The 28000-nt window shown below is 38.9% G+C and overlaps 4 protein-coding genes across 5 annotated transcripts in view; 2 read left to right on the top strand and 2 right to left on the bottom strand.

The window, feature by feature from the left end:
- Positions 1 to 357: 357 nt before the first annotated feature.
- LOC140234733 (cytochrome b-c1 complex subunit 8-like) lies at positions 358 to 21777 on the bottom strand. Of its 2 annotated transcripts, none has more exons than XM_072314768.1 (3): positions 21734 to 21777; positions 2189 to 2383; positions 358 to 1098 (listed from the first exon to the last, which is right to left on the bottom strand). In XM_072314768.1, exons 2-3 carry the CDS (start codon positions 2340 to 2342, stop codon positions 1004 to 1006), a joined length of 249 nt encoding a protein of 82 aa, XP_072170869.1. In that variant the 5' UTR covers positions 2343 to 2383; positions 21734 to 21777; the 3' UTR covers positions 358 to 1003. The 2 variants fall into 2 exon arrangements, with proteins under 2 accessions (XP_072170869.1, XP_072170870.1); XM_072314769.1 differs by having other exon boundaries at positions 2189 to 2372; positions 21734 to 21776.
- On the top strand, positions 9396 to 12952 carry LOC140234709 (uncharacterized). The gene is made up of 3 exons (XM_072314743.1): positions 9396 to 9865; positions 10809 to 11054; positions 12071 to 12952. Exons 1-3 carry the CDS (start codon positions 9556 to 9558, stop codon positions 12940 to 12942), a joined length of 1428 nt encoding a protein of 475 aa, XP_072170844.1. The 5' UTR covers positions 9396 to 9555; the 3' UTR covers positions 12943 to 12952.
- On the bottom strand, positions 13451 to 17554 carry LOC140235432 (V(D)J recombination-activating protein 1-like). The gene is made up of 3 exons (XM_072315459.1): positions 17367 to 17554; positions 15816 to 16392; positions 13451 to 15294 (listed from the first exon to the last, which is right to left on the bottom strand). The coding sequence occupies exons 1-3, from the start codon at positions 17552 to 17554 to the stop codon at positions 13498 to 13500; spliced, it is 2562 nt and encodes an 853-aa protein (XP_072171560.1). The 3' UTR covers positions 13451 to 13497.
- Positions 21778 to 25589: 3812 nt separating the features above from the next.
- LOC140234791 (probable phosphorylase b kinase regulatory subunit alpha) overlaps positions 25590 to 28000 on the top strand; it is a 62446-nt gene continuing 60035 nt past the window's right edge. Inside the window, exons 1-3 of the mRNA XM_072314827.1 lie at positions 25590 to 25712; positions 26566 to 26724; positions 27595 to 27811. Coding sequence (XP_072170928.1) covers positions 25635 to 25712; positions 26566 to 26724; positions 27595 to 27811 — 454 coding nt within the window. The 5' untranslated portion in view covers positions 25590 to 25634. The remainder of the gene's footprint in view (positions 25713 to 26565; positions 26725 to 27594; positions 27812 to 28000) is intronic.

Raw genomic sequence — 28000 nt, 5'->3', positions numbered from 1 at the left:
ACATTTTCAATTCTGGTAATCATCAGTTGTATGTGAACCCAGTTTCCTGCAGGCGAGGAAGTAAATGGAGAAAAACAAAATGTGCATCACACGTGTCCTTGTGAGTTTGTCGTACAGTGGACGACTTGTTACTATGAAGTAAAAATTCATGTTCCAAAATCATCATCTACATATCTTTATATACTTAACTGTTCAGCTTTAATAAAATTTCATTACAACAAACAAAAACTGCTGGGCCCAAGGACTTCATTCTTACAGGTATCTCCTGTAAATGCTCAAACATGTTTGTACCAATGAGAGATAGTGTTTAGATAAACATGTAGTGACACATAACAGATAGTTCCTGACAGGTGTAGATTCACATGTGAAAACTTTCCAAACGCATTTATTTCAAATTCTTGTTATCTCCTCAACAAGCATTCAAAGACAAGAGAAGTCATGGCAGGTCAGATTGCTCATCGGGGGCTGAACCACAATGTAATACATCGGAATATCCAACATTGTGGCAATCTGTGACTTTCACTATTGTCATTTCTGTTTGTAAATTCAGAATTGATCAAATACACGTGTACATTGTACTGCCTGATCTCTACAATCCTCAAGGAAAAATTTGATGAAAAATGCCTTGTACACTTTGTGGACTGATTAAAATGTAAGCACACTATGTGGACCAGTATGCTGTGCAAATAATATGCGTGCAACAAAAACATGTCCCGGTAACAGAAACTGGAGCGGCAGAATATTTCTATTTTTGCACTTGCTCCTTCTCTCGGCTCTGCCAGACCACTTCTTATTTACATCAATAATTCAATCTGAACCAAGATACAATATATAATTTATCATTGTCCTCTATGTCCTCACTGAGGCGCAAACTCTCAATAGTCCATGTTTCCACGGTGACAATCCTCCAACATGATGACATGGCATGGTAGGAAGCCTGAGGACACACAGCACTGTGGACAGGGAGGACGAATCGTGTGATGAGTGCATCAGAGGACTGTGGTTATTCGTCGGCAGCGAAGTCTGCTAGGCTCTTCCTTTTCGACTTGGCGTTTTCGCTCATGCCCCAGGAGTAGATGAGATATGCAAGAACAAAAGCTGCCGAGACGGGGAGAAAGAAAGAAAGAATGTAATGCGTTGAGCCATGCAGTAATGGTCAGTCCCTTGCTACAATGTATGTATTGCAGTCAAGCAGGACGAATGGATTACGTGTATAAAGTTGATGCTAACCAAATGTTTCAACTGACAGCAACAAGGATGCCCATGCCTCGACAAGTTACTTTAACTTTCCCCCTCCTAATCCTTCTCAAATGATAACAATATGTTCAGATGCAACAGAGTCGCCCATCACAAGGGAGGAAAATTCCCCAAAGCATCTACACATTCTTGAGACTACATTTCCGGCTGAATGAGAATGACATGTATCTTGGCCCATTGAGGATGAGCCAATTTTACTACAACACACATTTCCCATGGACACTTGCCCAGGTACACTCAGGACTCCTCCTAGAAATTAGCCAGATTGAAAGAAATGACTGCATGGACTTTTCCCCAGCAAATTTGTTTAAGCAGTGAAACTGGAGCAAGTTTTTTTCTTTGCAATACCTAGGTGCCCACTTTGAATGACTTTAAGAGATTGTACAGTTTCAGTTGAGATGGGGCTACATGTTTCCAAAAATTTAATGATTTTTTTTTTTTTAATGAGAAACCTCCTATGAAATATGAAGAGCATATAATTCTAAGACTAATTCAAAGTTTATTTGATGAAAATTGGTTTTGAAATGGCTGAGAAAATCACAACAAAGCAATTCTAATAAAAGGTGGGACCTGCCTTTTGTGAGAAAAACTTTGATTTACCTTGATTTTGAATATCTCAACCATTTCAAAACTGATTTTCATCAAATGAACTTTGAATTCCATTACAATATTGTGTGTTCTTTAATATTTCATGAAGTGGTTTCTTTCATAAAGTACCTTGCAAAAAGTTAAAGGCCGAATCATCACCTCAACCAATACTAACCATCCCTTAAACATGCAAGAGATGCCAAAACATCATACAAACATACAATTTATTGACTTCAATTATGAAACTTTCTTAATGAGGATGGCAAAATATATCTGTTGATTCAGCACAATTTTACCAATAGATATTGACTTGAAATAAAAATGGAACAGCTGGGATACTCACGTGGCGTGACAATGAAAACTTTTGCTCTGAATCTCCTGAAGAGGTTTGGGATGCCCTTGCTGAAGGCCCCAGCAAATGCCTTTTGTTCATGGGGTGAAAGAGTGTAGGTGATCACTCCCCTGAACTTGGCCAAATTTCCAAACTTGTGACCCATGGTTGCTTTTCTCTGAGAGCTGACAGTTACCTGCAGATATTCTTTGAACAAAAGAGAGTAGCGAGAGCTCACAGACATAAGTATTCACTTCAAAAAGGAAACACAACATGCAAACAACAGAACGCTTGTAAAAAATCTAACACAGCACCACGCATTAAAAAGTAAATCTCTATGAATGAAATTCTACTTGTCGTGGGGCAAGCCTGTGGTGTGTACACTGAGCTGGACATAATTTGATCTTAGCTTGAACTACAACATTGTAGGTTTTGTGTGTAAAATTGTTTCATTTGCCAAAGTTAGACCAAAACATACTTTTCAGATAAAATATACAAGTTGGAATTTGGGTGAAATTCTTTGTGCAACTCTTCATCGAATCCAGTGATGTGAATCCACACGTGGTACATGTACTCGGAATGTATTCACAGCACATAAACATTGAAGAGTCACTGGATTAAACTGTACTTGAACTTAGTCCAAGTTTTTTCATAAGTGAGGTATACATTGTGTGGGGTGTGTGTGTGTGTGTGTGTGTGTGTGTTTGTGTTTTTATCATAGGTTATGGGGAAGGAATCTACACTGTATAATAGCATTGGCTTGAAACAACAATAGCAATTTTGTTGAAAAGAGTAATTATTATACAGTGTATACTGTACATGAAACATTACACTACATTGTACATGGATGGTGACTGACGTACAATGTATGAAGTCTACAATGAAAAAAGATCGGTATAACTTTTTTTGTTTTAGTTCCAAATATTTCAGATGCACTAATAGGATCAATAAAGGGGTAAAACACAGTAGAAGCAACTGACAAAAGCAACTGTTATCTAGAACTGGATTAGACAATATTCACCATAATTTTCAAACAAGCCTTTTCATTTCAAGACATTTTGAAGTACATATGTAGAACACTGTCCCAGTGAAATACAAAAATTATTTTTAAAATATTATTCTATTGATTATTTCTGTAGCATCAGTTTGTGATGACACCTCACTAGATTTCCCTGCAATCCCATCACGCCGACAGCTATAGTATCAAAGAATCAAGGTATCAATTCCTACGTGCCATCGTTATTTACATCAAAAGGAATGTACAGATCTCTCACTGCCAAATACAATGTACATAATAGAGATTATATTCACTTGGGATGTACAAGCACATCGCGATACACACATATAAAAGGAATACACACCCACACACACACACACACACGTGTGTGAAAAAACAGAATAGAGAGAAGGAGAAATAGGGCCTTTATGTATCAAGGTCACATTTCGAGACTGCACCGCTACATGTCAAGGCAGCACGAGGGAAGAAAAAATTGCAAGAAAGCCACCATGGTATTGCACATGTATGAACTGCACTGTAAGCACTGACTTCAGCATGAAAACACAAGTACAGTCAACCTCGCCTAAGTCGACCTTGCACAAGTCGAAAACTCTGCCAAATCGAAGCTCCAGAAAAATCCCAATTTTCTCTTTACTTATTTCTTTAAAATAATCTTTCAAAAGTCGAAGTTTTACAAGTTGAACATCAGCTACAACCATTGTATGTTGAAGATAATTTGGAGTCCAGATTTGTGTGAATACATGTTATTTCCATAGCACAAGTCGAAGCCCCCCCCCCCCCCCCACCCCACCAGGCCATACGTGTACGTCATTCAAGCATGGACATAAAGCATTCTTTCATTTAAAAAAAAAACGAAGGGAAAAATACACTATTTTTGTAATAAAGCACTCCCAAGGGTCGAATCCAAGTTACCCTAATTTCCCCTTTATCCTTGATGTCCAGCTGAGAAGAGCATAAATTTCATGTACAAATACCAGGGTAGAGGCAAGGTATGTACGGGTGGCGCTGCGGGGTTTGGGGGGAAAAAAAGAAGGAAAAAACCCTCACAATCAGGTACGGTACCGATCTCATTGAGCGGCGAATGTTTGCGAGTGCATCAAATTCTAGGGGATTTCAGAGTTTGTTAACAGTTGCAATCAAATTTGTAAACAATTGCATCAAATTCCCAGACAGTTTTCACTGTCGTAAACAGTTTTTTTTTTTTTTTGTCGCAAAGAAAATTTGAACATGTTCAAAATTTCTTTACAACAAGAAAAACTGTCTACGACAGTGAAAACTGTCTGGGAATTTGATTGCAACTGTTAATGAATCCTGGCGGAAAATAAAATGCCCTAGAATTTGCTATGCTCACAAACATTTGCCTCACAGTGAGATATCCCTGTAAACAATTGCAATCATATTCACAAACAGTTTTCATTGTGGTAACCATTTTTTTCTTTTGGCCCCCCCCCCCCCAAAAAAAAAAAAAAAAAATGCACATGTTAGAAATTCCTTTGTGACAAGAAAAGCCACTTACGACAATGTAAACTGTTTGCGAATTTGATTGCAACTGTTAACGAACCCTGGCAAAACCTAAAATTCCCTAGAATTCGCTACATTTGCAAACATTTGCCGCTCAGTGAGATAACCCCATTTTAGGACTGATTTCGCGGAGTACGCGAACGATTTGTGAAGGATGCGAATGGCAAACTCCAACATTCGGAAAAGTTTTTATGCAAATGTATTTCGACGATGAAGCTGAAAAAAATGATAAATTCCTGCGCAGTCTGTGCGAAGTTCTCACTATGTATGTGCGAATGTCGTGTGTACCATTGCTAAAGTACAGTCAGTTAGGACCTGCAGGGTACAGCTGTACACTCACGAAAAACACGCAACAGAAATGCAAACTATGCAAATTTTTAAATGATAATTGGAGAAATGTTTCCAAGGAGATCGATAGCCATCTTAAGGTGAAGTTTTTCTCTTTCTTGTATTTCTCCTTTCTTTCCCTTTCATTTCTCTGTTGTGTGTGTGCCGACAGTTTTGATGACCTACAGCCTGTACACTACAGTGTACCCCACAAACATTGTTGAAAATGTAGTGCTTTACAGAGGTCATACATCAAGGGTGCAGATTTGCCCCCAAACATGCACCAAACATCCTTGAAAATGTCTGAAAGGGATGCGCAAACAGTTATTGCTGTTATAATGTAACATGATCGGAAAAACTTGGCTGATTTCACGAAACATGTACACGAGACATTTCCCAAAGTTTCGGGGGCTGCCTGTTTGGGGTTTCACAAAGATTTTGTGAACATCGCACACATCTTGTGATGGTCTTGCCCACATGATAAGGGTTTAAAACATTTTTGAGAACAAATCATTTGACTTGTGGAACACAATACAACACAAATCATCGCCTTGCACCTTGTAGTTTAATGAAAACTGAAATGTTACATTTTACTCTAGCTATAATATTTCTATATAGAGTAACTGCGTCAGTAAGCGGCCGTGCAGCCGTTCGCGGCAGGTACAACATACACGGTAATATACAGCTAAACACAGCATTGCACTGTTACAGGCACACTACACATATACTAACACACTAGCAATCAACAAAAACCAACCGATAAAATGGGCATGATCACTGACGAAAGTGAAATTTTCTCACCTAAATGACAACATATCGCATCCAAAATGAAATTTTCGGTACTTCTTAACATAACAGTTAAGAAACAATGGTCCAAGGAACTGGATTTTTTTTCGTTTTCTCGATGTTCATGGATTTTGAAAACATATCCTCCTGTAAAATAGAATTTTCGCGAGCCGATGTGGGCCGCCATTTTTTTCAGAAAGTGGATGTTACCATCGAAAAATATGAGAAAAACACGAGGAAGACATCAACAACACTGCCAGAAGTGCGATCTTGTTTGCGGCCAATGCATGTGCGCGCGCTATTTTCACGTGCTTTCGAAATGGGAATTGGCGCTTACGCAATGTTCGCGAGACATGTGAAGGCGCACGTTCAACTTACTACACCCGTTGCTGTACAGAAAGTTCTCTGGCTTTCATTGGCTGATCGCGCGACCTCCACTGCTGTGTGACAGAGCGTATCGAAGTTTGACCGAATCTTGACCCATGTGGGCGGAGCTCTGTGCTAACGGTCGTGGCTCCGCGCACTGTCGGAAGAGCGTTCGGAAAATTTCGGAGAGTCCGAACTTGCCCTGGCTTGCGTGTGCGCGAGGCGAAGGAGAGGTCACGCAGAGTTCAGCTGCTTGTGCATCGCAATTTTGGCCGATGTACCCGTACGTATGCGTGGTGGTGGACAGTGCACTGTGAATGTGTTTGTGTGCGTGTGTGTGTGTGTGTACTAGTGTACAATGTGCTGGAGTGTACTCTCGTGACCGTACATGTTGATTCACCTCCCTGATTGTACACATGTTATCAAGGAGGTTGCTGCCTGTCTGTGTACGATCACGAACGTGTACTCATTATACAGTGTATGTACAAAATGTAGTTCAAGTGGTATAAAAGGGAGCGGGAGCATGCAATATGTGTTAGCGTGGTATGCTGGATTGATTTGAAACAGTACAAGTATGTTTGGTGCATGTTGACACGGAGTAACAGACGGTGTTGCATTCCGCTGCTGATATTTTCTTGACATGCATCATGTATTTTCCCCCCTAGAAACGAATGTATTAAAAACATATAAGAAAATGACGATTGTCGACTGCAGGTTCCCTGTGCACTTATTGTGATTGTTTGCTTTGTCTGTCTTATCTAGATGTTTTCCTTCTTCAAGGATGAAAATAAAAATGTACTCGGAGAGAGAGAGAGAGAGAGAGAGAGTGGGTGTCGACGGTCCGATTGGCCATGAACATGCTACAGTATCAGATTAAATTTAAAAATCACTAACGTCTTTAACTTTATCAAATTTACGAGAAAATGATTCTTTGAAAATGAACTTGTATTACAGTTGCACTAATTGTTTGAGCCTTGAGCTAATTTATCAAAAGGTAAACTCGATTTTAAATTTCCTTAAAACATACAGGCTGCCTTAGACTTATATAGAAATCAACTTACTACAATCATACAATTTAGGAAGATTTAAAATTGATTAAACGTAGTTGATTTCAACTGTAAGTCATCGGCAGCCTGTGTGCACGATAAGGAAATTTAAAATCCATTTTAACTTTTGATCAAAACGGCGGGATCTTGCCTTGTTCATACATTTTAGGAAGATTTCAAATTGATTAAAACATAGTTGATTTCAGCTGTAAGTCATCGGCAGCCTGTGTGCACGATAAGGAAATTTAAAATCCATTTTATCTTTTGATCAAAACGGCGGGATCTTGCCTTTTGGCATTGTTAGTTGTTAAAGCACACATAATACATGGCAGTTGGTTGTTCCCTACACGTAACTGGCCTATATCTAGTCGCATCAACTACAGTACCGGTATAGGCCTATCAATACAAAAACTATCATACAACAGAATAAAATGCGTGGAAATCCACTTTCCTGATGTTGGACATAATATAATCATGCAATACAGCGTATCTTCGGCTACTGTATACAAATTTAAACTGTCAATTTTACCATTTTTATTATGAATTCTAAATGACATTTTTTTTTTTTTGGTGGGGGGGGGGGGTGGAGGGTCTGTCACTGAAATGTATACACGTGTATCTATGGTATCCGCTTCACTCTACAATTAAAAACCTGGGAAGAGTAAGGGCCTAAAGCTGCGCTGCCTACCTGCCTGATGATGTGTCATAACTTGACACTGGAGGAAAAGCTATGCCAAATTGATGTTATTGCATGTAAAGTGTGTGTGAGCAATTGAGGTACCATGCAAACATATTACACAATAATTATTTTGAAAGAAGTGAACTTAAGCCCAAATTTGAGTCGAGAGGCGGCCGATCGCGGGAGGATTGTAATTAATAACCATGTGATCTCGTTTAATGCATTTATCTCCATACAAAGAGCTATAAACGAAAAAAAAAGGTGATGCTGTAGATATTAAGGATTCTCTCTGTTCGTCATCAAAATATGCGCCGTCAATCGAAAAAAAAAAAAATCCCACGAGGTTTAACTTGCATCAACGATACACATGTGACATTGGTCTACATTTTGGATATGCCTTATAAAATAACGCTATGTAATTACTTATAATAACCCCTTTTCAAAGAGATTGGGCAAATTGTGGACCCGCCAATTTTGCTGCATGTATACGCCAAGCGAATCTAAATTTTCGCGAATTGCGATCGACTTCCTGATGATTTTGGCGATAGTGGAGTACTGTATTGAACACAGAGAAAAAGTATAGGGATAGGCCTACATGTTAGTCACATTCATATCGGGATCAGAGTATTCACGCGAGTCTTTTTCGCGTATACCCGACTCACAAAATTCACGAAAATACTTAATCTCGCACAGTATTCGGCATTAGATACAAAACTAGTATAATGACAAACACACAAAAAACATCTAATTTGTCGACTCTTCGTAGCGCTGCAACCTTCTGAGTAGTTTTCATATTGCGCGCATGCAATAATTGGATATAACTGCAATATGTACAAGATTTTTTTGTGAAATTTTTCGTGGTAGTTAAAATGAGCACCTCATCAGTCATATTAATGTTCCTAAATTATAGCAAAATGAAAAGGCCATCAAGTCAGACACACCAGTGGCTTGCAGAGCAGAGGCAAAACTCAGTTTTAATTCAGAGATGTTGATTCGAGGCCTAGCGAGTCAATATTGATAGTCGGCATATGTATGCATGCATAAAATGCACAAGCAAAAAGGGGGAAAATCATAAGACACAGACCACAATTCACCGCCAATATTAACTACAGTCGTGTTAATAGCTTTTGTTTTAGATTGTTTCAAATAACAAGAATTACTCTATCCATCATTACATTTCAGATTACTATAGTAGTAATAACACATTTATGAGCGGAGGCTCGCAAATGAGAATTTCAGAGGATTTTCCTACACACAAAACTGTGATAAAATTTCATTGAGAAAGAGAAACAATGTCATGCGTAGATGGTTACTTAGAGAGGGAGGGGGAAGAGGGAGAGAAAGTAACGATGCAACCCAATCTTGCCGCAATGGTCCTACTCAACCATTGGATGCCTGACCCAAGTCCATGCAGTAAGAAATTAAGTCTTCGGCATGACGTAACAAGGCATTTTCTTATCAGTGAAATTGACTTTGTTGACATCAGTTTGATGAGCAAAAGTGCTGAGTAGACACAAGTGCTTTGTTACAGAGTATAGAAGGCAGAACACTTCCCGTGAGTTTGATAAAACTATTGGCGGGAGTCACACACACATCTCATTCGAATTGAGTTAAACTGATTGGTTCTTTTCGAAGAATGGATGTTTACGATGAATATGGATTGATTTTGTTGAAGGCATCGAAAGAAAACAAGAGGAAAATATCAAGGAAAAAAACCCAACTTAGTCTGAAGCTGGGTGAGAGTTATCCTGCAGCAGGCCATTGTGCTGTTACCCATCCCAATCAGAGTCAGGGGGAGCAGACAAGGAGAGTCCTGAGTTTTGGTGGAGCTCGCCGAGGTGCCGACAGTTCCTGGACCGATTCAGCGAGCTGCATCCTTGAATACAACTTCGAGGTCGATGATGAAGACGTGACTCTGTCATCCGTTATCTTGTGCAAAACAAAAGGTGCGTATATCTCGCCTACGCGCCTATTCTCTGTACCGGAATGACACTCCTTAGCACAGTATGCAGTCTGATGAGGCCCACTTTTATCTTTAATATATATAGTAATAAACAAAACTACGTACATATTATGTACATGTACAAGTTAAGTACCGATAATCGATGCACGCCGTAACAATAGTGTCGGGAGGGTTTTTGTTCAGCCCCGATTTCAAAATACACGCTGGTTAAATGCGTGTGTTCTTTGTGCACTGTAATGCATTTCTGTACATTTTATTAAATCATGCATACTAGTAATGTACACAATTTAGCGTAAGTTATAATCTCAACATCTGGCAATTTTTGTGCAAACGATCCACAAGAATACATTACATGTATTTGCACGCAGATTGTACTAAATTTAGGTGCTTATATGTGTAGATTAACGCATCTTTTATATTTTGATTAGTATGAATAAACGCTAATTATTCCTAAAGAATTATTTGGTTTAAGCATGGGTAATTTATTCGTTTGAATATAATTCTGTTGTTTGCGCAATTGCGCATCTGCGAGAAAGACGTTTTCGGCCAAGCATGATTAATACATACAATTTGCATGAGTGTTTTATGTAGGCCCATTATATAGGGGAAAAATGGGGAAACAAAAACCGGAGTGCATTCACCGGCAATTCTTGCTTTAGCTTCCCAACCCACACACACGCAATCATATGCAAACGCACAAACACACACACACACACACACACACACAAACACACACACACACATGCATGACACTACGGGTGTATTCATACATTTGTATGTGTACATTGTTTGTACTATTTTCTCTGCAACGGTTGTTTTAGTCTGTATAGATGCTTCTCCACTCAGAGGGAGCACATGTATGTTTACAAATGAATATGTATGAAATAACTTGACATTGCCCACTGTACATTCTTTATCTCATACAGGGGGACAAATGCCACCTCTGCAATCACCAGCGGTGGTTGAAAGTGATGGTGCACTATTTGTTTGGGGAGGCCTTAATCTTGTTGACTACGAGTGCCATGATGATCTCATCATTATAGAGGAAGCAGGACGCCGTGGCGCAGCAAGTGCTCCACTTTTTGACATCACATACATTCAAACAGAAAAAAACATGGTACCTTCCAGAAGAGGCAACCCAGTTATGACTCAAACAGGAACCATCCCACATGGTAGGCAAAGAGTTGAATACTAGTAACAACATGATAACTGCCAAATGTTCTTCTTTGTTACAGAAGTTTAATTCCGTATTGCAATCTTTCTGTGGTATGGATTTCCTTACAATGAACTTACACATAAACCATGACATTCAGGTACACATAAATAAATCATGAACAGTCAATTCAATGTCTGTAGTCTCACGAACAGAGTCCAATAATCAAACAACCTGAATGTAGGAAGAAAAAAAAAAGAAAAGAAAAAGCAAAGAGAAGTACAAAAGCAGTTTGAAATAGGTTGACCAATAACCTGCCACTAGAGATGTTTGAGCATGGCAGTTTTAAATGGTTTTCATTGCACATATGCATTTCATAATCAGTTGTCACTATCAGAATGTATTGCTCTTCTGAACACATAATTGTATTAAATAAATCTGCAACTGAGAATTCAGCTGAAAAAAAAGGAATAAATCATACATATGTATACAGTTAAACTCGCCCAAGTCAAATATATTTGAACTGCTGACATAGCTTCAAAAAAAAAAAAAAAAAAAACAAGAAAAAAAAAAAACACTTAAAGAAATTCAATTTAGGCGGGATTAAAATCAATAGAATACAAAGACATGAGAATTTGAAAAGACTTTTGACTTGGGCGATTATTCAGCCTAAGCAAGGTTGACTGTAGTGAATTCATTCTACATGTACATTGAAATAGATGTACACTCAAAAAGGAATAATACTTAACAATGAAAACTATGAACTCCTTCAGGTCCAGACAAAGAGTGTATTTACAATATACAGTGTACCAATCTTCTGGAGAAGTACTTGAATGTGTGTTATGTAGACAAATGAAAGTTCTTACTGTTGTACAAATCAATCCCTTGTTAATAATGCACTTGTTTGTTACTCAATTTGTAATACAACTCATATACAAGATAGTACATGTATGGTACTAGAAACGCCAAATACATTTACATGTGTGCACATGTATATTAAATGCTTCTATTTTATATATTTACTGTTTACCACAGCAAGAACAGGGCACACATTAACCAAACTGGGAGAGACAAAACAGGCTTTGCTCTTTGGAGGGATTGCATACCAGGAAGTACGAAAAAGCTTCAATGTTGTATGGGAGAAGTCTTGCAGAGATGGAGCATTCTACATATTGGACCTCAGTTCCTTTGCCTGGAGGACCGTTACAGTTCCATCAACGAAAGCAAGGGCATATCACACTGCTGAGTGCCTCGAAATGGATGGCAAACTTGTTGTAGCATTTATTGGTGGTGTAACATTTGATCAGCTCGGAAATGTCCCTAGTAACAGGGAGCCAATCAATGAAATACTTGTACTGACAATGAACTCTCAACTTGCAGACCATGCAGTTCTCTCAACAGTTACTCTGATGCCTGATGTTGCGAATACACCTAAGATCTTCGTATCATACCATGCTTCAGCAAAGATGGGTGAATTCATCATGGTTTCTGGAGGCTTTCAACAACTTCATGGCTCCATGCAAACCCCAAGTACATCTCCACGTGCTTCCCCAAGAGTGTTTGTACTTGACATGAGAAGGAAAAAGTACAAACTCTTGCCAAAAACAGGGAACGAACCACAACATACACTATTTGCTACCGCAGGACACATTCTGATAAAACTAACACCCGACTGTCTTGTATCTCTTGGTGGCACATCAAAACAAATCTCGCTGTTATCAGATAGAGACTTCGAGCCAGAACAATGTGACATTGCAGTGTGTGTGATAGGAGAATCAGCAGAGAGTACAGAAATTCAGTGGGTGCAATGTGAGACACCGCGGTGTGGGAAATGGTTCCACACCTACTGCCTCAAACTGACAAGCATTCCAGAGCATTATTTTTGTCAGCAGTGCACTGAACGCTAGAATGGTAAACTTTGACAGTGATGAACATTTTCAAGATAAATGAACATAACTTATTTGGAAGAAAATGCAGTCCTTTTTACAAAAATCACAAATACATTGTACATGTACCTCTATTATGGATTTTTGATTGTATATTGACAGCTAACTCATCAGGCTTCCTATCATGCCCGAAAGTCAAATATTCAAATATTCCTCATCAGTTACATGTACATAGACTTTTCCTTTGTTACTACATGTAGTTCGGATGAAACAAAATCATACAGCAACAAATACGTATGCATGTTACATATGTATGTATTGTCAGTTACTTTCAAAACACTTTGAACCTGCACAAGAAAATATTCATTTTCAATTGAACTTTTCTCCCCATATATTACAACAAGTAAGTTGCTGCATCTAATTTTTAGCCTTCATTGTACATGTACTTGTTATTGGTCACTTTACTGTTTGCATTGGCAGACATGCAAAGATTCGTTTGTCATTCTCTTACATTCACAACTTCCAGTGATAAACTGTGTTGATGAAATGAAATTCACAAAGTATGACTGGCAATGCTTAAGGCTTTGATTTACACGATGTTACATTGTGTCCATCCCCACCACATTTCGAACATTTGTACTTCCGACGGGTCACTGCACGAAGTCTTAGCAATTTTGGACTCGTATAGAGCCAGTGGAACCACAGAACATCCCGCAAACCTCCAAAAACATCTCCTCTCCTAGCAAAGTTCTCCCGCAGATTCCGGAACAGCTTATTAGCAGCTTCGCTTCCCTCTCCACTCAAGCTGCCAATGCTCCCTGGTCCATCTTCACTAAGAAGAATCTCCTGTGGATGTTCAATCACCTTGTGCAAGTAGTTTGGCCAGTTCACATAATCAAAGTTGTCCAGAAGTTCATTTCCCATAGCAACTGCCGTTTCCTTGTATCGATGAACATCTTCCTTGTCGGGACTGTGTGAACGATACACCCTTCGCAGATTTCTGAATTTCTGCAAAACAGACTGAAGGGCTGCTTTCCTGTCAGCATTGCTCATCAGTTCTAGGAATGTGGCCTCGTTCTCCTCCTTGAACATATCCCGTGCATAGTTCCCTGGCATCATTAAGGATGGGACCAGGCCAATGGACTCACGTAGATGAATGTCCAGTCGTCTCTCTGCATCATCAATGTATTGTTTCACATCAGCAGATGCCTCCCACTTCTGAACACCAGCCACTTCTCTCACAATTATTTTTTTGAAGAATTGTCCCAGGTTAATGTCGGCGTGTGTTGCATCAAGGAGCTTGTTCTTGGGTTCAGATGTAAGTATTGGTTTTCGTTTGACCCCCTTGCCCTCTGTTGTGAGTTCATTGCTTGTTAGTTTGTCTGGATTGGTGACGATGTAGCTGGCTGTGTCCGTTGTGTCTCTGAGTGTGCGAGTGATTTGGAATGATCCGAGTTGGCTCTTGGCTGTTGTCTTTGTAGCGAAGCAGAGTGTGCATATGTAGTTTGACCCACTCCCTTGCAGTCCCCCCAGTGATCGGTCCAGTTTCTCGTCAATCATGGAATTATATATGGTGATGTGATGATTTCTTGTAGTACTCCCAGCATAAACTTTGATTGTGTGATGATGAAGCAACTTTCTCTCCGACTCCATCTGGCGTAAGAGAACAGTCGCAGTTGACGGAGAATTCTCATCCCCAAGTGCCTCCAGCAATGGTCTATTAACCATCACGGAGTTGGGTTTTTCTTCCTCAAACACAACTACTGTTGTGTTATCACTCAGTTTCACCTCACACTTGAGGATGACGAAAGATGCCCTGAATGCCTTGTCGGGCAAAAAAGTGTCCGCCTTCGACTTCTGCACTGCCACCTCTCCCATTCCATCCGCCCCATCTTTGATGGTTGTATGGACTGTTATTGACGGATCGTCTGGGTCAAGACCCGCTTTGACGAATCCTTCTCGAAGGCTCTCGTCCAGTTCCTCCAAAGTCTTTGCCACAGCCTCCGTGTAGCTCCAAGCTACTCCCGCACAATTTGGCTCAATGAATTCTTTCAAGTCACTTGCCTCATTTATACGATGAGGCTCGTAGGTGGCATGTTGGATGTTACCATCAAACGCAGCCAGTGACTTCACTGGTGTGTGGTGACTGTAGTTGCCACTGTCCATGAGGGCGAATCTGGCACTGCCTGGCATGTATGCACTCTCTCTGTCATTGAGTGCGCTGGGTGGCTTGAGTGAAGTGTCCCCTTTTGACTTTAAGATGCGGTACTCCTCTGCATATTTCCCCTTGGTCAGCATAGTGCCCACTCGTAACGCGATGCAGTCATCTACAGTGAGTTTACCCTTCTCACTGCTGGTCCAGAGGTCTCGAACCTACAAGAAATGAAGCGGAAATAGAAAAAAAGACAAACAATTAATACAGCATTAAAAAAAAACAAAAAAACATCACAATTAAACCCCCCCCCCCCCCAAAAAAAATAATAATAATAATGCTTTCGTGTGACTTGCAATATTATTCAGAGAAACACCCTCATATCAAACAAGATACATGAAAAGAGAATAGTGTGTTTATTTGTTTCATTTCTCATCTGAAAAGATGGCTGGATAGCCCTTATGTAGTTGTACTAGCTAATGTTCCATGAGGTCAAGTTGCAAGTGAGGCAGGCAAATGGTTAAAATACAAAGATGAGTATTAAAAAAATTACAGAAAAGACTTTTTTCTCTTTTTCTTTTTTTGGTTAATACATGTACAACTTGTACCTGATTGTTCACAGTGTAACAACTGTATCAATGATCAGGGGTTTAAATGCATAATGGATTCAAATAGGCCTACAGTATATAATTTTTTGTAATTGCAGATTCTAAAATTATATCTCGAAACTGCTGTTACTCACACTATTCATCCTCTCATCATTAGTCGCCTTCAGTCTGTTGTGTAAGAGGTAGAACGTGAGGTCAGTCTCATCTTCATTGTACGTAGAACTATATGATGATATCAGATCCACAGCTCCCTGTGCTCTCTTCCTTGCGTGGTCACTCCGCACAGAATGGAGGCTGGCCTTTGCATTCCAAATGCGCTTTCTCCCACTTGGAGTTAAGCCTGGATCAGGGGAGAAGAGCACACGTGTTGCATCACTCAGTTCTTTTGGGCGTATTTCTCTGAAGTCTGTGGCCTTTGAAGATGATGGGAGGCTGGACAGGCTTGCAGATGCGACTGGTTGTGTGAGAAGCAGTGGCACGTCACCTTGGGCAGCACTGCTGGCAGGAGCTGGCTCATCATCAACGTCCCTTGTTGACTTCTTTGAAAGAGATGGTGACTCGGACTCTGCAGACTTCCTCTTTGTCGCAGCATGCACCAAGGAACATACTGAGCAGGGCTCCTGATGTACAGAGAAGGTTGCAAGATTCCTGCCACTCGTCGGATAGGTAGCTCCTTCACTATGCCGGGTACTGCTTCTTGTCATCCACAGTCTGCAAACAATAAGGGAAATGATTACAGTACTCTGTATGTGATGAAATGCTTGGTTCAATCCAAAATTTGCACTCAGCACAATTTGATTGATGTGTGCCACAATAAAACAAAAAACTGCAATATACAGTGTCTTTGTAATGACTTTGACATTGTTGTTTGTGCTGAAGAGCTGATTATATGAACATATTTATTTGAAAGTTTCTCTGTAATACCATTTTATGTCTATTCTTGGGCTTACAGTAATCTTGAACAGGAAAGTCAAAAGCAGTAGAATTAGGATTTGAAATTCAAGCAGAAGAAACTATTTTCATAATTTATCTTCCTACAAGTTAATAGACCAATTAATTCCTTGAGTCAAAAAAAAAATATGACACCGAGAAAATGAAGATATCCTGTATTTGTTGTCTCATATGCTCTAAGATTAGATCTAAAGACAAACAGGACAACAACAATAAAAAAATCATTACTATCACATGCCGTATTAGGCTAAGTTGAATGTTGTTTTAACAAAGTTCTCAGGATCAGCATTTTTCGTAAGCTATATCAAAATTTTCTTATAAACAACAAATAGACAATAAAAAACATGGAGCTTATTAAGTGGCAGCTTGATATGCACTGTTATCTTATCAATCATTGTGTGTTTGGATATTAGAACTGACTATGATTTATGGACGTACAGTATACAGTGCACTCCCGTTATAACGAACACGGTTATAACGAAATTCCGGTTACAACGAAATAAAATTTAGGGCCGCAACATTATCAACTCTATATATTTTTATTGTTTATTCATTCGGTTATAACGAAATTTCGTTATAACGAAAGAAAACTGCCGGTCCCGAGGACTTCGTTATAACGGGAGTCCACTGTACATACACAAAATTGTTTAAGTGAGAAGTGAAAAGTTGCTTAAGTGAGAAAAACACACACACACACACACACACACACAAAAAAAAAACATTGTTGTGCGTACCTGCATGATGAACATATCCTGGGTGGATGAATGCTCTCATCGTCCAGCTCAATGTCAATGCCATAGATGCTCAGGATTAGCTGCTGGTACTTCGTCTTTGAAGACAGACTTTTGATGCTCTTCACATGTGTACCACATACACGGCACACCTGTGACAGAGCCTTTCTGTGAAAGTCTGTGACTTCCATGCTATGCTGAGAATAGAAAAGAAAATAATCACTTGGTTATCATATTGCATAGACACCATGTCTCCCCTAAAAAAAAAAAATTACAATCACAACTTTTTGCATTGATCATTTTTCAAGAGATTTTTTAATTTTTTTTTACAAGACCAAAATTAACAACTTTGTATTTGTAAGGAGTGAACAGATATCATGTCTCCATACAAAACTTGCAGGGAAGGGAATTTACAAAAATCCCAATTTCTCTGTGACCACTGGAACAAATCTAATGGGGTTTCCTGCAAGATATTCATGTAGGTAAAAAGTCTCATACCCTGAAATTGCATTTTGATTCACAATAATCAAGGTTATCATTAAAGACAGTTGGCTTGTGGGGGTTTTTTTCCGGGGGGGGGGGGGGGGGAATTATACGGTATACCTGCATGCTATATCTGTATCTGCATGAACAAAAGAATGTCCAAGAAATGAAAGAGTTTTTTTGTTTTGGGCATTCAAAACATTTCAGACATTTTTTTTTTTTTAAGTTCAAAAGGTCATGTAGCTCGGCATTTTCATTCTAAGCAAACAAATGAACCTAACTTACACACAATGAAGATTCGAGAAATTTCAAACATTGTGTGACAATTATTACTGCAATATGTAATTTTAGATGTACGTATAATGATTATTCTATTCAATTTGTTGGGCTGTTTGCATGCCTAATTAAAGGACACTTTCACCTTCATATACATGTGGATTAAGTGAAAGCAACACTGTTAGTAGAACACATCAGTGCAAGTTTGGGGGAAATCGGACAATATGTTTAAAAGTTATGAATTTTTAAAATATCTGTGCAATCACTGCTGGAGGAGAAGACTACTACAGTGTATGATGTCACATGCGTACAACAATATAAGAAAAATAAAAAGAGAATTTCACAAAACTTGACTTTTTGAACAGAGTGCACATTCCTTGACTTGTTACTGACTTATGTTAGGGGGATATTCCCCCTGACTTTCTGAAAGAGAAAAGTCAAGTGTTCTTTTATCATGTGAGAAAGTGAGAATATTTTGAATTTTCTTTACACTATCAGGGGTCGCACTTAACTTTTTTTTTAACTAGCCAGGCGGACTACTTAGAATCAATTTTGACACTGAAGCAATATTTTGGCTAGCCAGACGGACTAGTTACTTCAGAATTTTATGATTTTTAGCTAGTCCGACATGATTTTGGGTGGCCAATGGCCAGCGGACCATCGCCAATTTCAAACCCTGTTTATAAATTACAATCTTTATATAGTTGTACTCATACATCACATGCTACAATAGTCTTCTCATCCAGCCGTGACTGAGCAGAAACTTCATAAATTAATAACTTTTAAACGAATTGTCCGATTTTCCTCAAATTCTCATTGATGTGTTCTAGAAATATTGCTGCAATCAATCAACCCACATGTCTATGAAGGTGAACTTGTCCCCTAATGCTTGAAAAGTCTGCAAGTTTAAGCACATAGATAATTTCATGTACACTGAATATTGAAAGATAAGGATATGTATAGGACCCTACATTCGAAATGTGTCATTCAGTTATGGAACATTAAGTATAGCTATGCTTAATTTTAGTAGAATCATCTTCTACAATCCAAAACTTATCTCATAAACTTCAACTCTTTACAACTTTCATTTAAACTTTTGCGACAATTGCAAATGTTCTTCCTAATATTTAGGCCTACTTGTATTAAACAACTGTCCCATCTTTCAAGCATTTACTCGAGCAAGGGTTCCAGACCCTGCTCTCCTCTACAGTATTAGCTGGTACTTTTACATAAAAATCACAATGGTAAATGAGACAACTAGATAGAGCAAATGCATTTATCAATAAGTGTACAATTGTAGTTTTCTTGTCATACAGAGAGAACTGGTTGAGGCTAGACTCGACTGTGTGACTTTGGGCGCCAGATGACAATCAGCCAGCTTGTCATCCTCGACCTGACCCAAGTCAATTTGGTAGTGACAATATTCCAATTGTCACTGTAAGTGATCAACACTTGGCCGAAATTGTATGTTTCACCTCGTCCAATAATCTCGATGACATTGCACGCATGTGTCTTAAAATTAAACAGCAGCGAGTTGCCAGCATATCCACAGCAAATTATACATAGTAGACAGACACACATACACACACATACAAAGTTATGACGGGGATGTATGAAAGATTATCATCAATAATCCCTAAATATCAGTTATCCTAAGTAAATGAGAAGCTATTATAAATGAGGATTACCCTTTCATTATGTCAAAACTTGATTCAAGCCATCCCATCTGTTTAAAAAAAAAAAGAAGAAGATTATCATCTAGAACTCTAATGAGTTAGATTTTAGTCACATTTGATTTAGGTAAAAAAAAAACAACAACAAACAAACAAACAATTCTTAAACCAAAAGCATCTTTCACTTCAGTCTCATTTTGATTTGTATTTTGACATTAGAGACTAGCATAATATACTAGTCTCCCCTACTGTCATTACGACAATAGTCTATCATTTATAAACGATATGTTACTTAGATACACAAAAGTGGTGTGTAGCCCATCTGCCTAACTAGTAGCATTAAGAAGATTGATTGGAAAGATGATGGTTGTACATGTACTAGGACCTACATGTAGGATACCCACACGAAACGTTATTGATAACTTTAATACACCTTGCTGCGAGCGAGCGCGAAATACATGTACATTCACAACGCAACAGTATTCAAACGACGAACAACAGGCATGGCATTACAACTTGCACAACTTGAATCTCGAAACTATAAATAGATCAGTTAGGCCGTTGGCGATAGAGGAAAAAACGCACGAACCCGTCGAGCATGCTTCGACACGAATCAGCTGTTCCGCTCGGAAAATGGCCGAGTACGCCTCGCAGCTTCGGCTCTTCACGCACAACCTGTCAATCTACCCGTATACGTCACCAAGATGGCGACCTAAATTGCACTACTCGTCATACATTATGGGGTGACGCATTGTTCACAGAACTGACGCTTACATCCCATAGGTACATACACACAGTATACACTTCAACGATTCGTATGGTGCAAGTCTCAATTTCGTACGTGATATGTAAAGAAAATCACAACTTACCAAAGAGCGAAGTAGTTCAAATTCAGGACCAATTTCACAGCTTTCCACTGGTGCAAAAATATTCTCGAAAAACAGACGATTGAAGGTAATATGGCAAGTTTGGTGTCGTGATGATCGTTGAGTCGCAAGCATTCACGCTGCACACATGCCTTAAACCATTGTGGGAACGTATTCAAATTAGAGCCTACAACAGCCAATGAAATGCAGCAGAGAACCATCCATGAATGGAGAGTGTATGCAAATGAGGCTGCCAAAGGCAAAACGAACTGCGCTTGCGCGGGATGGGAGCGAAAGCTGAACGTGAGGCGTTCAGCTAAAGATCGCGGAGCACGCGCGTATTGCATAGGGATTGTACATCGTGCCGCAAGCAGAAATACTACGTCGCATATCGCCCTTATCGGCGAAAATTGTGCCGGGTTTTGCCCTGGTAAATCATGAAAACTGCGTTGGTCAACGGTCGATAGTAAATTTCTTTCATGAAAACAATTGCGTTAATGAATAATCTTGTCTATGATATATGAAATGGTTGAAAATAATTTGCCTGATTTGTTTACAAGTTGGAAAAACTCTTAACAATGCTTAAACTGCCGCAAACGGGATATTTTACTCTAAATCCTTCTGCTCTTCTCCTTGAGACCTTGTGGCAGGTGAACATATTAAAATGTACACGAGATTTGCTATGTAATTACAGTCTCTAACTTCTTAGTTAGAAGAACTGTAATCGTGATGACCGCCACCATCATGTTCCTGGCCTTGTAATGGGATCATGAATAGAATCTATTTCTAGACCTTGCCTTGCCTTTCTCGTGTTTCTTGCTGGGCTTGGCTTGGCTTTATACGACCGACGTCACAGACAAACGCTAAAATAAGTATATGGGACTGCGGTCAAACCATGCCTGTCATCAATTGTCAAAGCACAAGAAATGCCCTAAAATATCATGAAAATAATGTCAAATGGAACCAATACGATACGCCAAGATAGATTAGAGAATATCAACATATATTCCTTAACATTAAATCTGTCAAAAGGCAAAATATAAGGCGGTATTCTCAAAAATACATCACTTACGCAAGAAGAGGTTCACACCAAACAGCCAGGGAGAATGTCCGACAAATCAAACGCAACGAAGTGTGGGCCGGATTTCTGAAGATTGTCCAGACCGGTGCCAATTTGAAGAGGACATAGGATGATAATATACTACATGTACTAGTAACTGTTTTGCAGTGCGTGCATTATGTAGCCGCTGATCTTTATAGTGGTCTATAGTTACGAAGAGATCAGTGGCTCTCCAAGGAGGTACATACTAGTCTCGCCTATATACTGTAGTACCTCCTACCACAATCGCATTGCATGACACTGGCATGTAGCCCTGTACAAGTCATTTCCAACAACAGTCGATCACTGCGGGGACAAGTACATTCTTTGTTTTGTATACATGTAGTTACAAAAAATGAACTATATAGGTTTATGTTTACATGGAATGTTGCGTAGGGCCTTGAGAAAGCACAGTTTGTTAATCAAGGTCCCTTTAAATAAAAAGATATTACATGCAGATGAGTGGAGGTGATATACAGTGAATTGCAAAGTAAATAAAGGGCTGACGTGAGAAACAAAACAAAAAAAAAAAAACCACAAGAGGGAGATGGGGAAGGAAGAGAAGAAAAGAAATAAAAACGGAGAACTACAAGTAGGCGTAAGTACACACGTTGGTCATTAATAAAGGTCATAATCATCAATCAACATAAGATGCAAGGAGGTGTTTTTTTAAATCTTTGCTTGAATACAGATAAACTGGGGGCAGATTTAACATCAATTGGTAAATTGTTCCAAAGCTAAGGACCAGCATAAATAACAGTGTTTTGTGCAAAGGTGGTGCGCGTACGAGGTATATTATAGAACAAGTTTTGCTGACGAGTACAGTAATTATGAACATGACTATAAACTGTAAATTTGACACAATGAAATCTCATGAGGCCCTTTGTCAAATTTAGAAATATACCTGCGATGCCAACAAAATTAACGTAAATGTGTTTTGTGGTGTTTTTCATGATGCTGTCAAGATGAGGCAAGGAACTTCCACATTCTGAGCAAATCCCCTCAAATTAATATAAGCAAATTTTGTGGAATTCATTTGGCGTGTATGTTACTTTCAACTGCAAGGTTTTGTTATGCAATTGCAAAAGGTTTCAGAAAGAGAAGAAACCATAATCCCTCATTATTATTTTGTTTGATATCTTCCATGCCGTATGGACCAACAAGGAGGTGTTATAGACGGAGTGGCAATTATCTTTAGACTTCGTAATCCGTCACGTTTGGGTTCTTGAGCATACAATGGGATGTCTAATTTTCCTCTTCGCTTTGAAGGCACGGTCGCCGCCGGTCTAGCTCCACGACGAAATTCGAAAAGAACACTCCGTTTTACATCTCATTGAATTACAAGCTGTAGACCTTTTAACAGTAGAATTCATTGAGAAAAGTTTAGGAAAGAGTTCAAAGTTATTTAAACGTTTGCTCTTACTCCTCGTAATGCGCAAATCGAAACGAGATGATGAAATAAAAATTAGGCCCTCTCAGCATATATTGATGTGCATATTGGCGCATGTTATTTTTCTACCTATCTGCCTATTCAGTTCCTAATCTGATATCTGATACAGCTGTATCAAGTAAGCTTACTTTGTTGTTGTTGTTGTTGTTGTTTTGGTTTTGGTTTCAATGGTGTGTATCACTCAAGATTGAGTATTTACGCCAAATACTTTACTTTATTGCTTTTATTACTTTATAGCGTGTTCTAGACTGGCTTCCAGACCCTCTGCCTGTGCTATTTCGCTACTGTATTCAGGCAAAGAGGTTCTATGGAAATCTCTTTGTATTCAGAATATTGACGCCCTCAACGCCAAAAACTAGTATAGTTTAAGCAAAGTGATTTTTCTCCTCCCAATCTCTGAGTTTAATGTCCTTCAGCAAAAGGCGGCGACTTCGTCGCCGCGGAGTCCAGTTGACAAAGGGTCTGGATACTAGGCTAAGCGTGTTCCAGCTTGTTTCTGCTATTAAAAGTGTGTGTGGTTTTTATTTATATTTTTATTTTTTTGATCAGTGTATTTGATTCCCTTTTCCAATTCAAGGTATACACACACATTCATTGTTGCTAGCACATCGAGAGATGAGCGAACTGCATGGGGGGGGGGGGGGGGGTATTTTTGTGAGGGCGCTAGTCCTGATTACTGAATGCTCTCTATTGTCAAAGCACCTGATGGGTACAACCTGTCGTCAAGTGTATGACTTAATGGTTAATTTTTGGTTCCGAACTATAAATAGTAAAAAAATATCTACGATTATGTGCAATATCCTAAAGCTTTTACACCAACATGATGTTTATTTCTCTCTATGGTTACTACACATCCAGAAAATATTAAACAACTTAGGACTGTCGAATGTGTGGCAAGACTATGGACACTTGTCTTTTAAGTGGCTGAGACCAGCAATTGAACTCAGGCTTTGTGATTTGTATACTCAGAACTGGATGAATAAAGTTGACACTAGCACGCAGAACATCAACTATATGATTTTAAAAGTTCCTTGTCATTGGATTCTTATTCAACTAAATTGCCATGCTTTTATAGAACTTGTGCACTTGCGAATTTAGGTGTGTTAACCACCGTTTGCCTGTATTCTGGAAGATATAACGGAATTGAAAGACAAAACAGACTGTGTAGTTTTTGTAACCTGGGTCGGATAGGGGATGAATTTTATTATTTATTTGAATGTCCAAAGATGGAGTCATGCAGAAAAAAGTTTGTCAAAATCGTATCACAGGATCCGTCCAAATACATTGAAGATGAATCAATTATTCAATACAGAATGTAATAAAGAACTGCTAAATCTAGCTAAATTTTCGATAAGATAATGAAGTTCCACTTAACATAAAATTTAGTATTGTTCCCTCTTTGATATCTTAATTCTGTTATTTCATTAATGTGTATATAAACTGTACAGTTGTGTTTCGTCAGCTTTTTTCTTTGTTTGTATATATATTTAATTATTTGGATTATTTCACTTTTTTAAATCAATCTCATATTCTAACAGTGGCTTGAACTCAATACAGATAGCAATTATGATGATTATGCTAATACCGGTGTTGCCTAGCAGAAATTATAATCAATATGATCTAAGATCATCCTTTTAAACCTATCTGCATAATTTGATAGATTAATTAACCATATACATACTCATTTAAGATTTTCATTCATACCATACATGCATCTTATCTATTGTTGCTTTTACTGTTGGTTGTAAATAATGTAAATAGTTTATCAAACCCATTTCGTTCAAGATTTTCGCCAATTATATTAAATGTATATTATCTTTATATTGTGCTTTACTGTTAATTTGTAAATAATGTAAATAGTAGTTGTAAACTGCATTTTTCTTCGTTTTCGTGTTATTACACTGTGCCATGATTTGATTTTCCCCAACACTCTATATTTGAGTGACATGGGGGGAAAAAAACCCCACTGCTCGCTCTCAACTGATAACGTGATAATGATCTTCTTCATCATTTTTAAGTGTTTTCAAAATGCGCCAGTTGCACCTGTACAGATATCACCCTGTAGCCTTTTCAAATTGGCAACAGAAGTACATCGTAATTAGAATTATGGTCTACTTTCCAACTGACCAAGGCGTACAGAAACGGAATTTTACTTGCTCTTTTTTTTTTTTTTTTTTTTTTTTTTTTTTACACATGAGTCACAAAAGATACGGATCTAAAATAAACAATATTTTTCTAATATTCAAGAAATAAAACGGTAATCTTATTTCTTAACATCATCTGTGATCTATCTGGATATTTCGTAGCAAGTTTTGCACAAAATTATATTGACCTTATGGTAGTTTCAATGAACGAGCCTTCATTAGCTTTAGGGAAAAATGTAAACACCTTGACCGTCCCTCACATCGAGGAAACTTTCTCATCATGAGAAGTAGAAGTAACTCTGGTGTCCGTTTGGACTACTATTATCGTTTGGTATCAAAAACTATTCTTGCTTATCAGGTAGGTATCTCATACCCATTTTGATGACATGTATGCGATAGTATCAGACAAGCTCCGGCGCGAGATCTCGTGTGGAGATATGGGTGTGCATGTATGTATTGTACTGTCAACACTGCGTAGCTGCCCTGGCCCTAGCCCTGCGCACAGCGCCTGCCTGCGGCGGCGTTTGGAAGCCTCGGTAGATGTAAACTAAAATGCTTATGAAGTGGTCCGTGGGTAGGTTGGGTTGTAGTGTAGTGTAGGCTTGGAGCTGTGTAGGTAACCAGTAAAAATTGTCTGTCAATGAAGCAGGTTATGTTTTCATCGGCGTTTGTATGTTTACTTGTGTGTTTGTCTGTCTGTGTTTAAACTGCGCATTGTAGGATTTTGGATCAGACTTGGGCTCCGTCCACTCACTATTCTCCCCCTCATCATATAGACTGATCTAGCCTCATCATGAGCAATTCAGGGACAGAGGTACTCAAGAGGCTCCCTCCCCACCCCGCACTGGGCTGCAGTGCTCATGAGGTCTCCTCTTCACTTCTCGTCCATCTCACATCTGATATATGAATGGTCGCAAGTTCGCTCTGTGACTGTGATTTTTTGTTGCACACACATGTCCACTCCATAATGAGAAGGAGAAAAACATTATATCTAAATTTTATTTGTTTGGATTAAAACTGTTGTCTGTAAAAGTGTAGAGTTTCTATGGGTTCTTTTTAAATGCTACGTACAATGTATGCATCTGGTTGAGCTGCCAAAAAACACCCCAACAACAAAAACAACAAACAAAAACTCGTGCTCTACTCTAGTTGTTTATGCATAAATTTGTGTATTAAGTCATTGCCTTTTCTCTAATACTCTGTCCATACAGAATCCAATCACAGGCTTGCTGCAGGCCACTGCAGATCAGAAACATGCCTGGGTGAGGGACAATGTGTACGGCATCATGTCTGTCTGGGGCCTGGCCCTGGCCTACCGCAAGCAGGCTGATCTGGATGAGGACAGAGCCAAGGCCTACGAGCTGGAACAGGTCAGGTCAAAGTTCAGTCTTGATTGATGCATCTAACCTGTGTCTGTGAATAAATTGCATAAAGCATAAAATAATAATTTTGTTTACACAAAAATTGATGCATTTAAAGGACATTGCATGGAATATATTAGAGTACCTTGTCATCAGTTTGATGGGGTTTTTACTGTATTTATGGAATGATTTAGAGCTCTGTGTAGACTCGGTGTTGGAATAATATAACTAACATTGTTTAATTCTGATAATGGAGAATCACCTTGTCAGATAACAGAAGAGTTGGTATTCTCTATATTCTAGATTGACAGAAAGGTTCTTTTTAATCTACCAAATTTACTCAAAGTTAAGGGAAAGTTGCAATATACATCTCTATAAGCATTATTTCTTCCAATGCTGTAGACTTATTCACAAGGAATGTTGTCATGTAAAGTGAAATTTCATTCATTGTACATGTACTTGACAGACAGGTCCTGATACTTGACAGACAGTAAGAAGAAGTTTGCACAATATCCTAATAAGTTTGGACGTGAACTTGTGTGTGTGTATTTTTTGCTATCTCATTTGCATAAGCATTATTTCATCCAATGCTGTAGACTTATGCACAAGGAATGTTGTCATTTAACCCATTCCATACTAAATTCTGAAATGCCCATAGACTTAATCTGCTGGCCACCAGGTTCCCGTACAGAATGGGTTAAGATGAAATTTCATCGACTGTACTCGGCAGAGAGGTCCCGGTACTTGACAAAAATTAAGAAGAAGTTTGCACAATATCCTAATAAGTTTGGACGTGAACTTGTGTGGAAAGTGATTTTTTTTTTCTATCTCATTTATAATGTCATCATTAAATTACCTTTGCTCCTGTTGCCATGGCAGCAAGTGGTAAAGCTGATGCGGGGCCTCCTAACCAGCATGATGAAGCAGGTAGCCAAGGTGGAGGCCTTCAAACTCTCCCAGAGCCGCCTGGACTCCCTGCACGCCAAGTACGACTGCGAGACGGGCGACCCGTGCGTCAAAGACACCGAGTGGGGCCACCTCCAGATAGACGCTACCTCCCTCTACCTCCTCATGCTCTCACAGATGACTGTCTCAGGTTTCTATCTTTCATGCCTTTGTGTGTGTGTGTCTGTCTGTCTGTGTGTCTGTACAATGTATGTCTAAATGTCTGTTTGTGAGAATCTCACAGTTTTCTAAACATTTTCAGAGATAAAATACTTGAGGAAATTAATTTTAGGTTAAAAAAGAAGTGGTATAGAAGGCTGATGACCTGTGAGTAAGATCT

This window comes from Diadema setosum, chromosome 11 (genome assembly GCF_964275005.1).
Source record: "Diadema setosum chromosome 11, eeDiaSeto1, whole genome shotgun sequence".
NCBI classification, from domain to species: Eukaryota; Metazoa; Echinodermata; class Echinoidea; order Diadematoida; family Diadematidae; genus Diadema; species Diadema setosum.
This window is presented reverse-complemented; position numbering and strand designations above follow the sequence as displayed.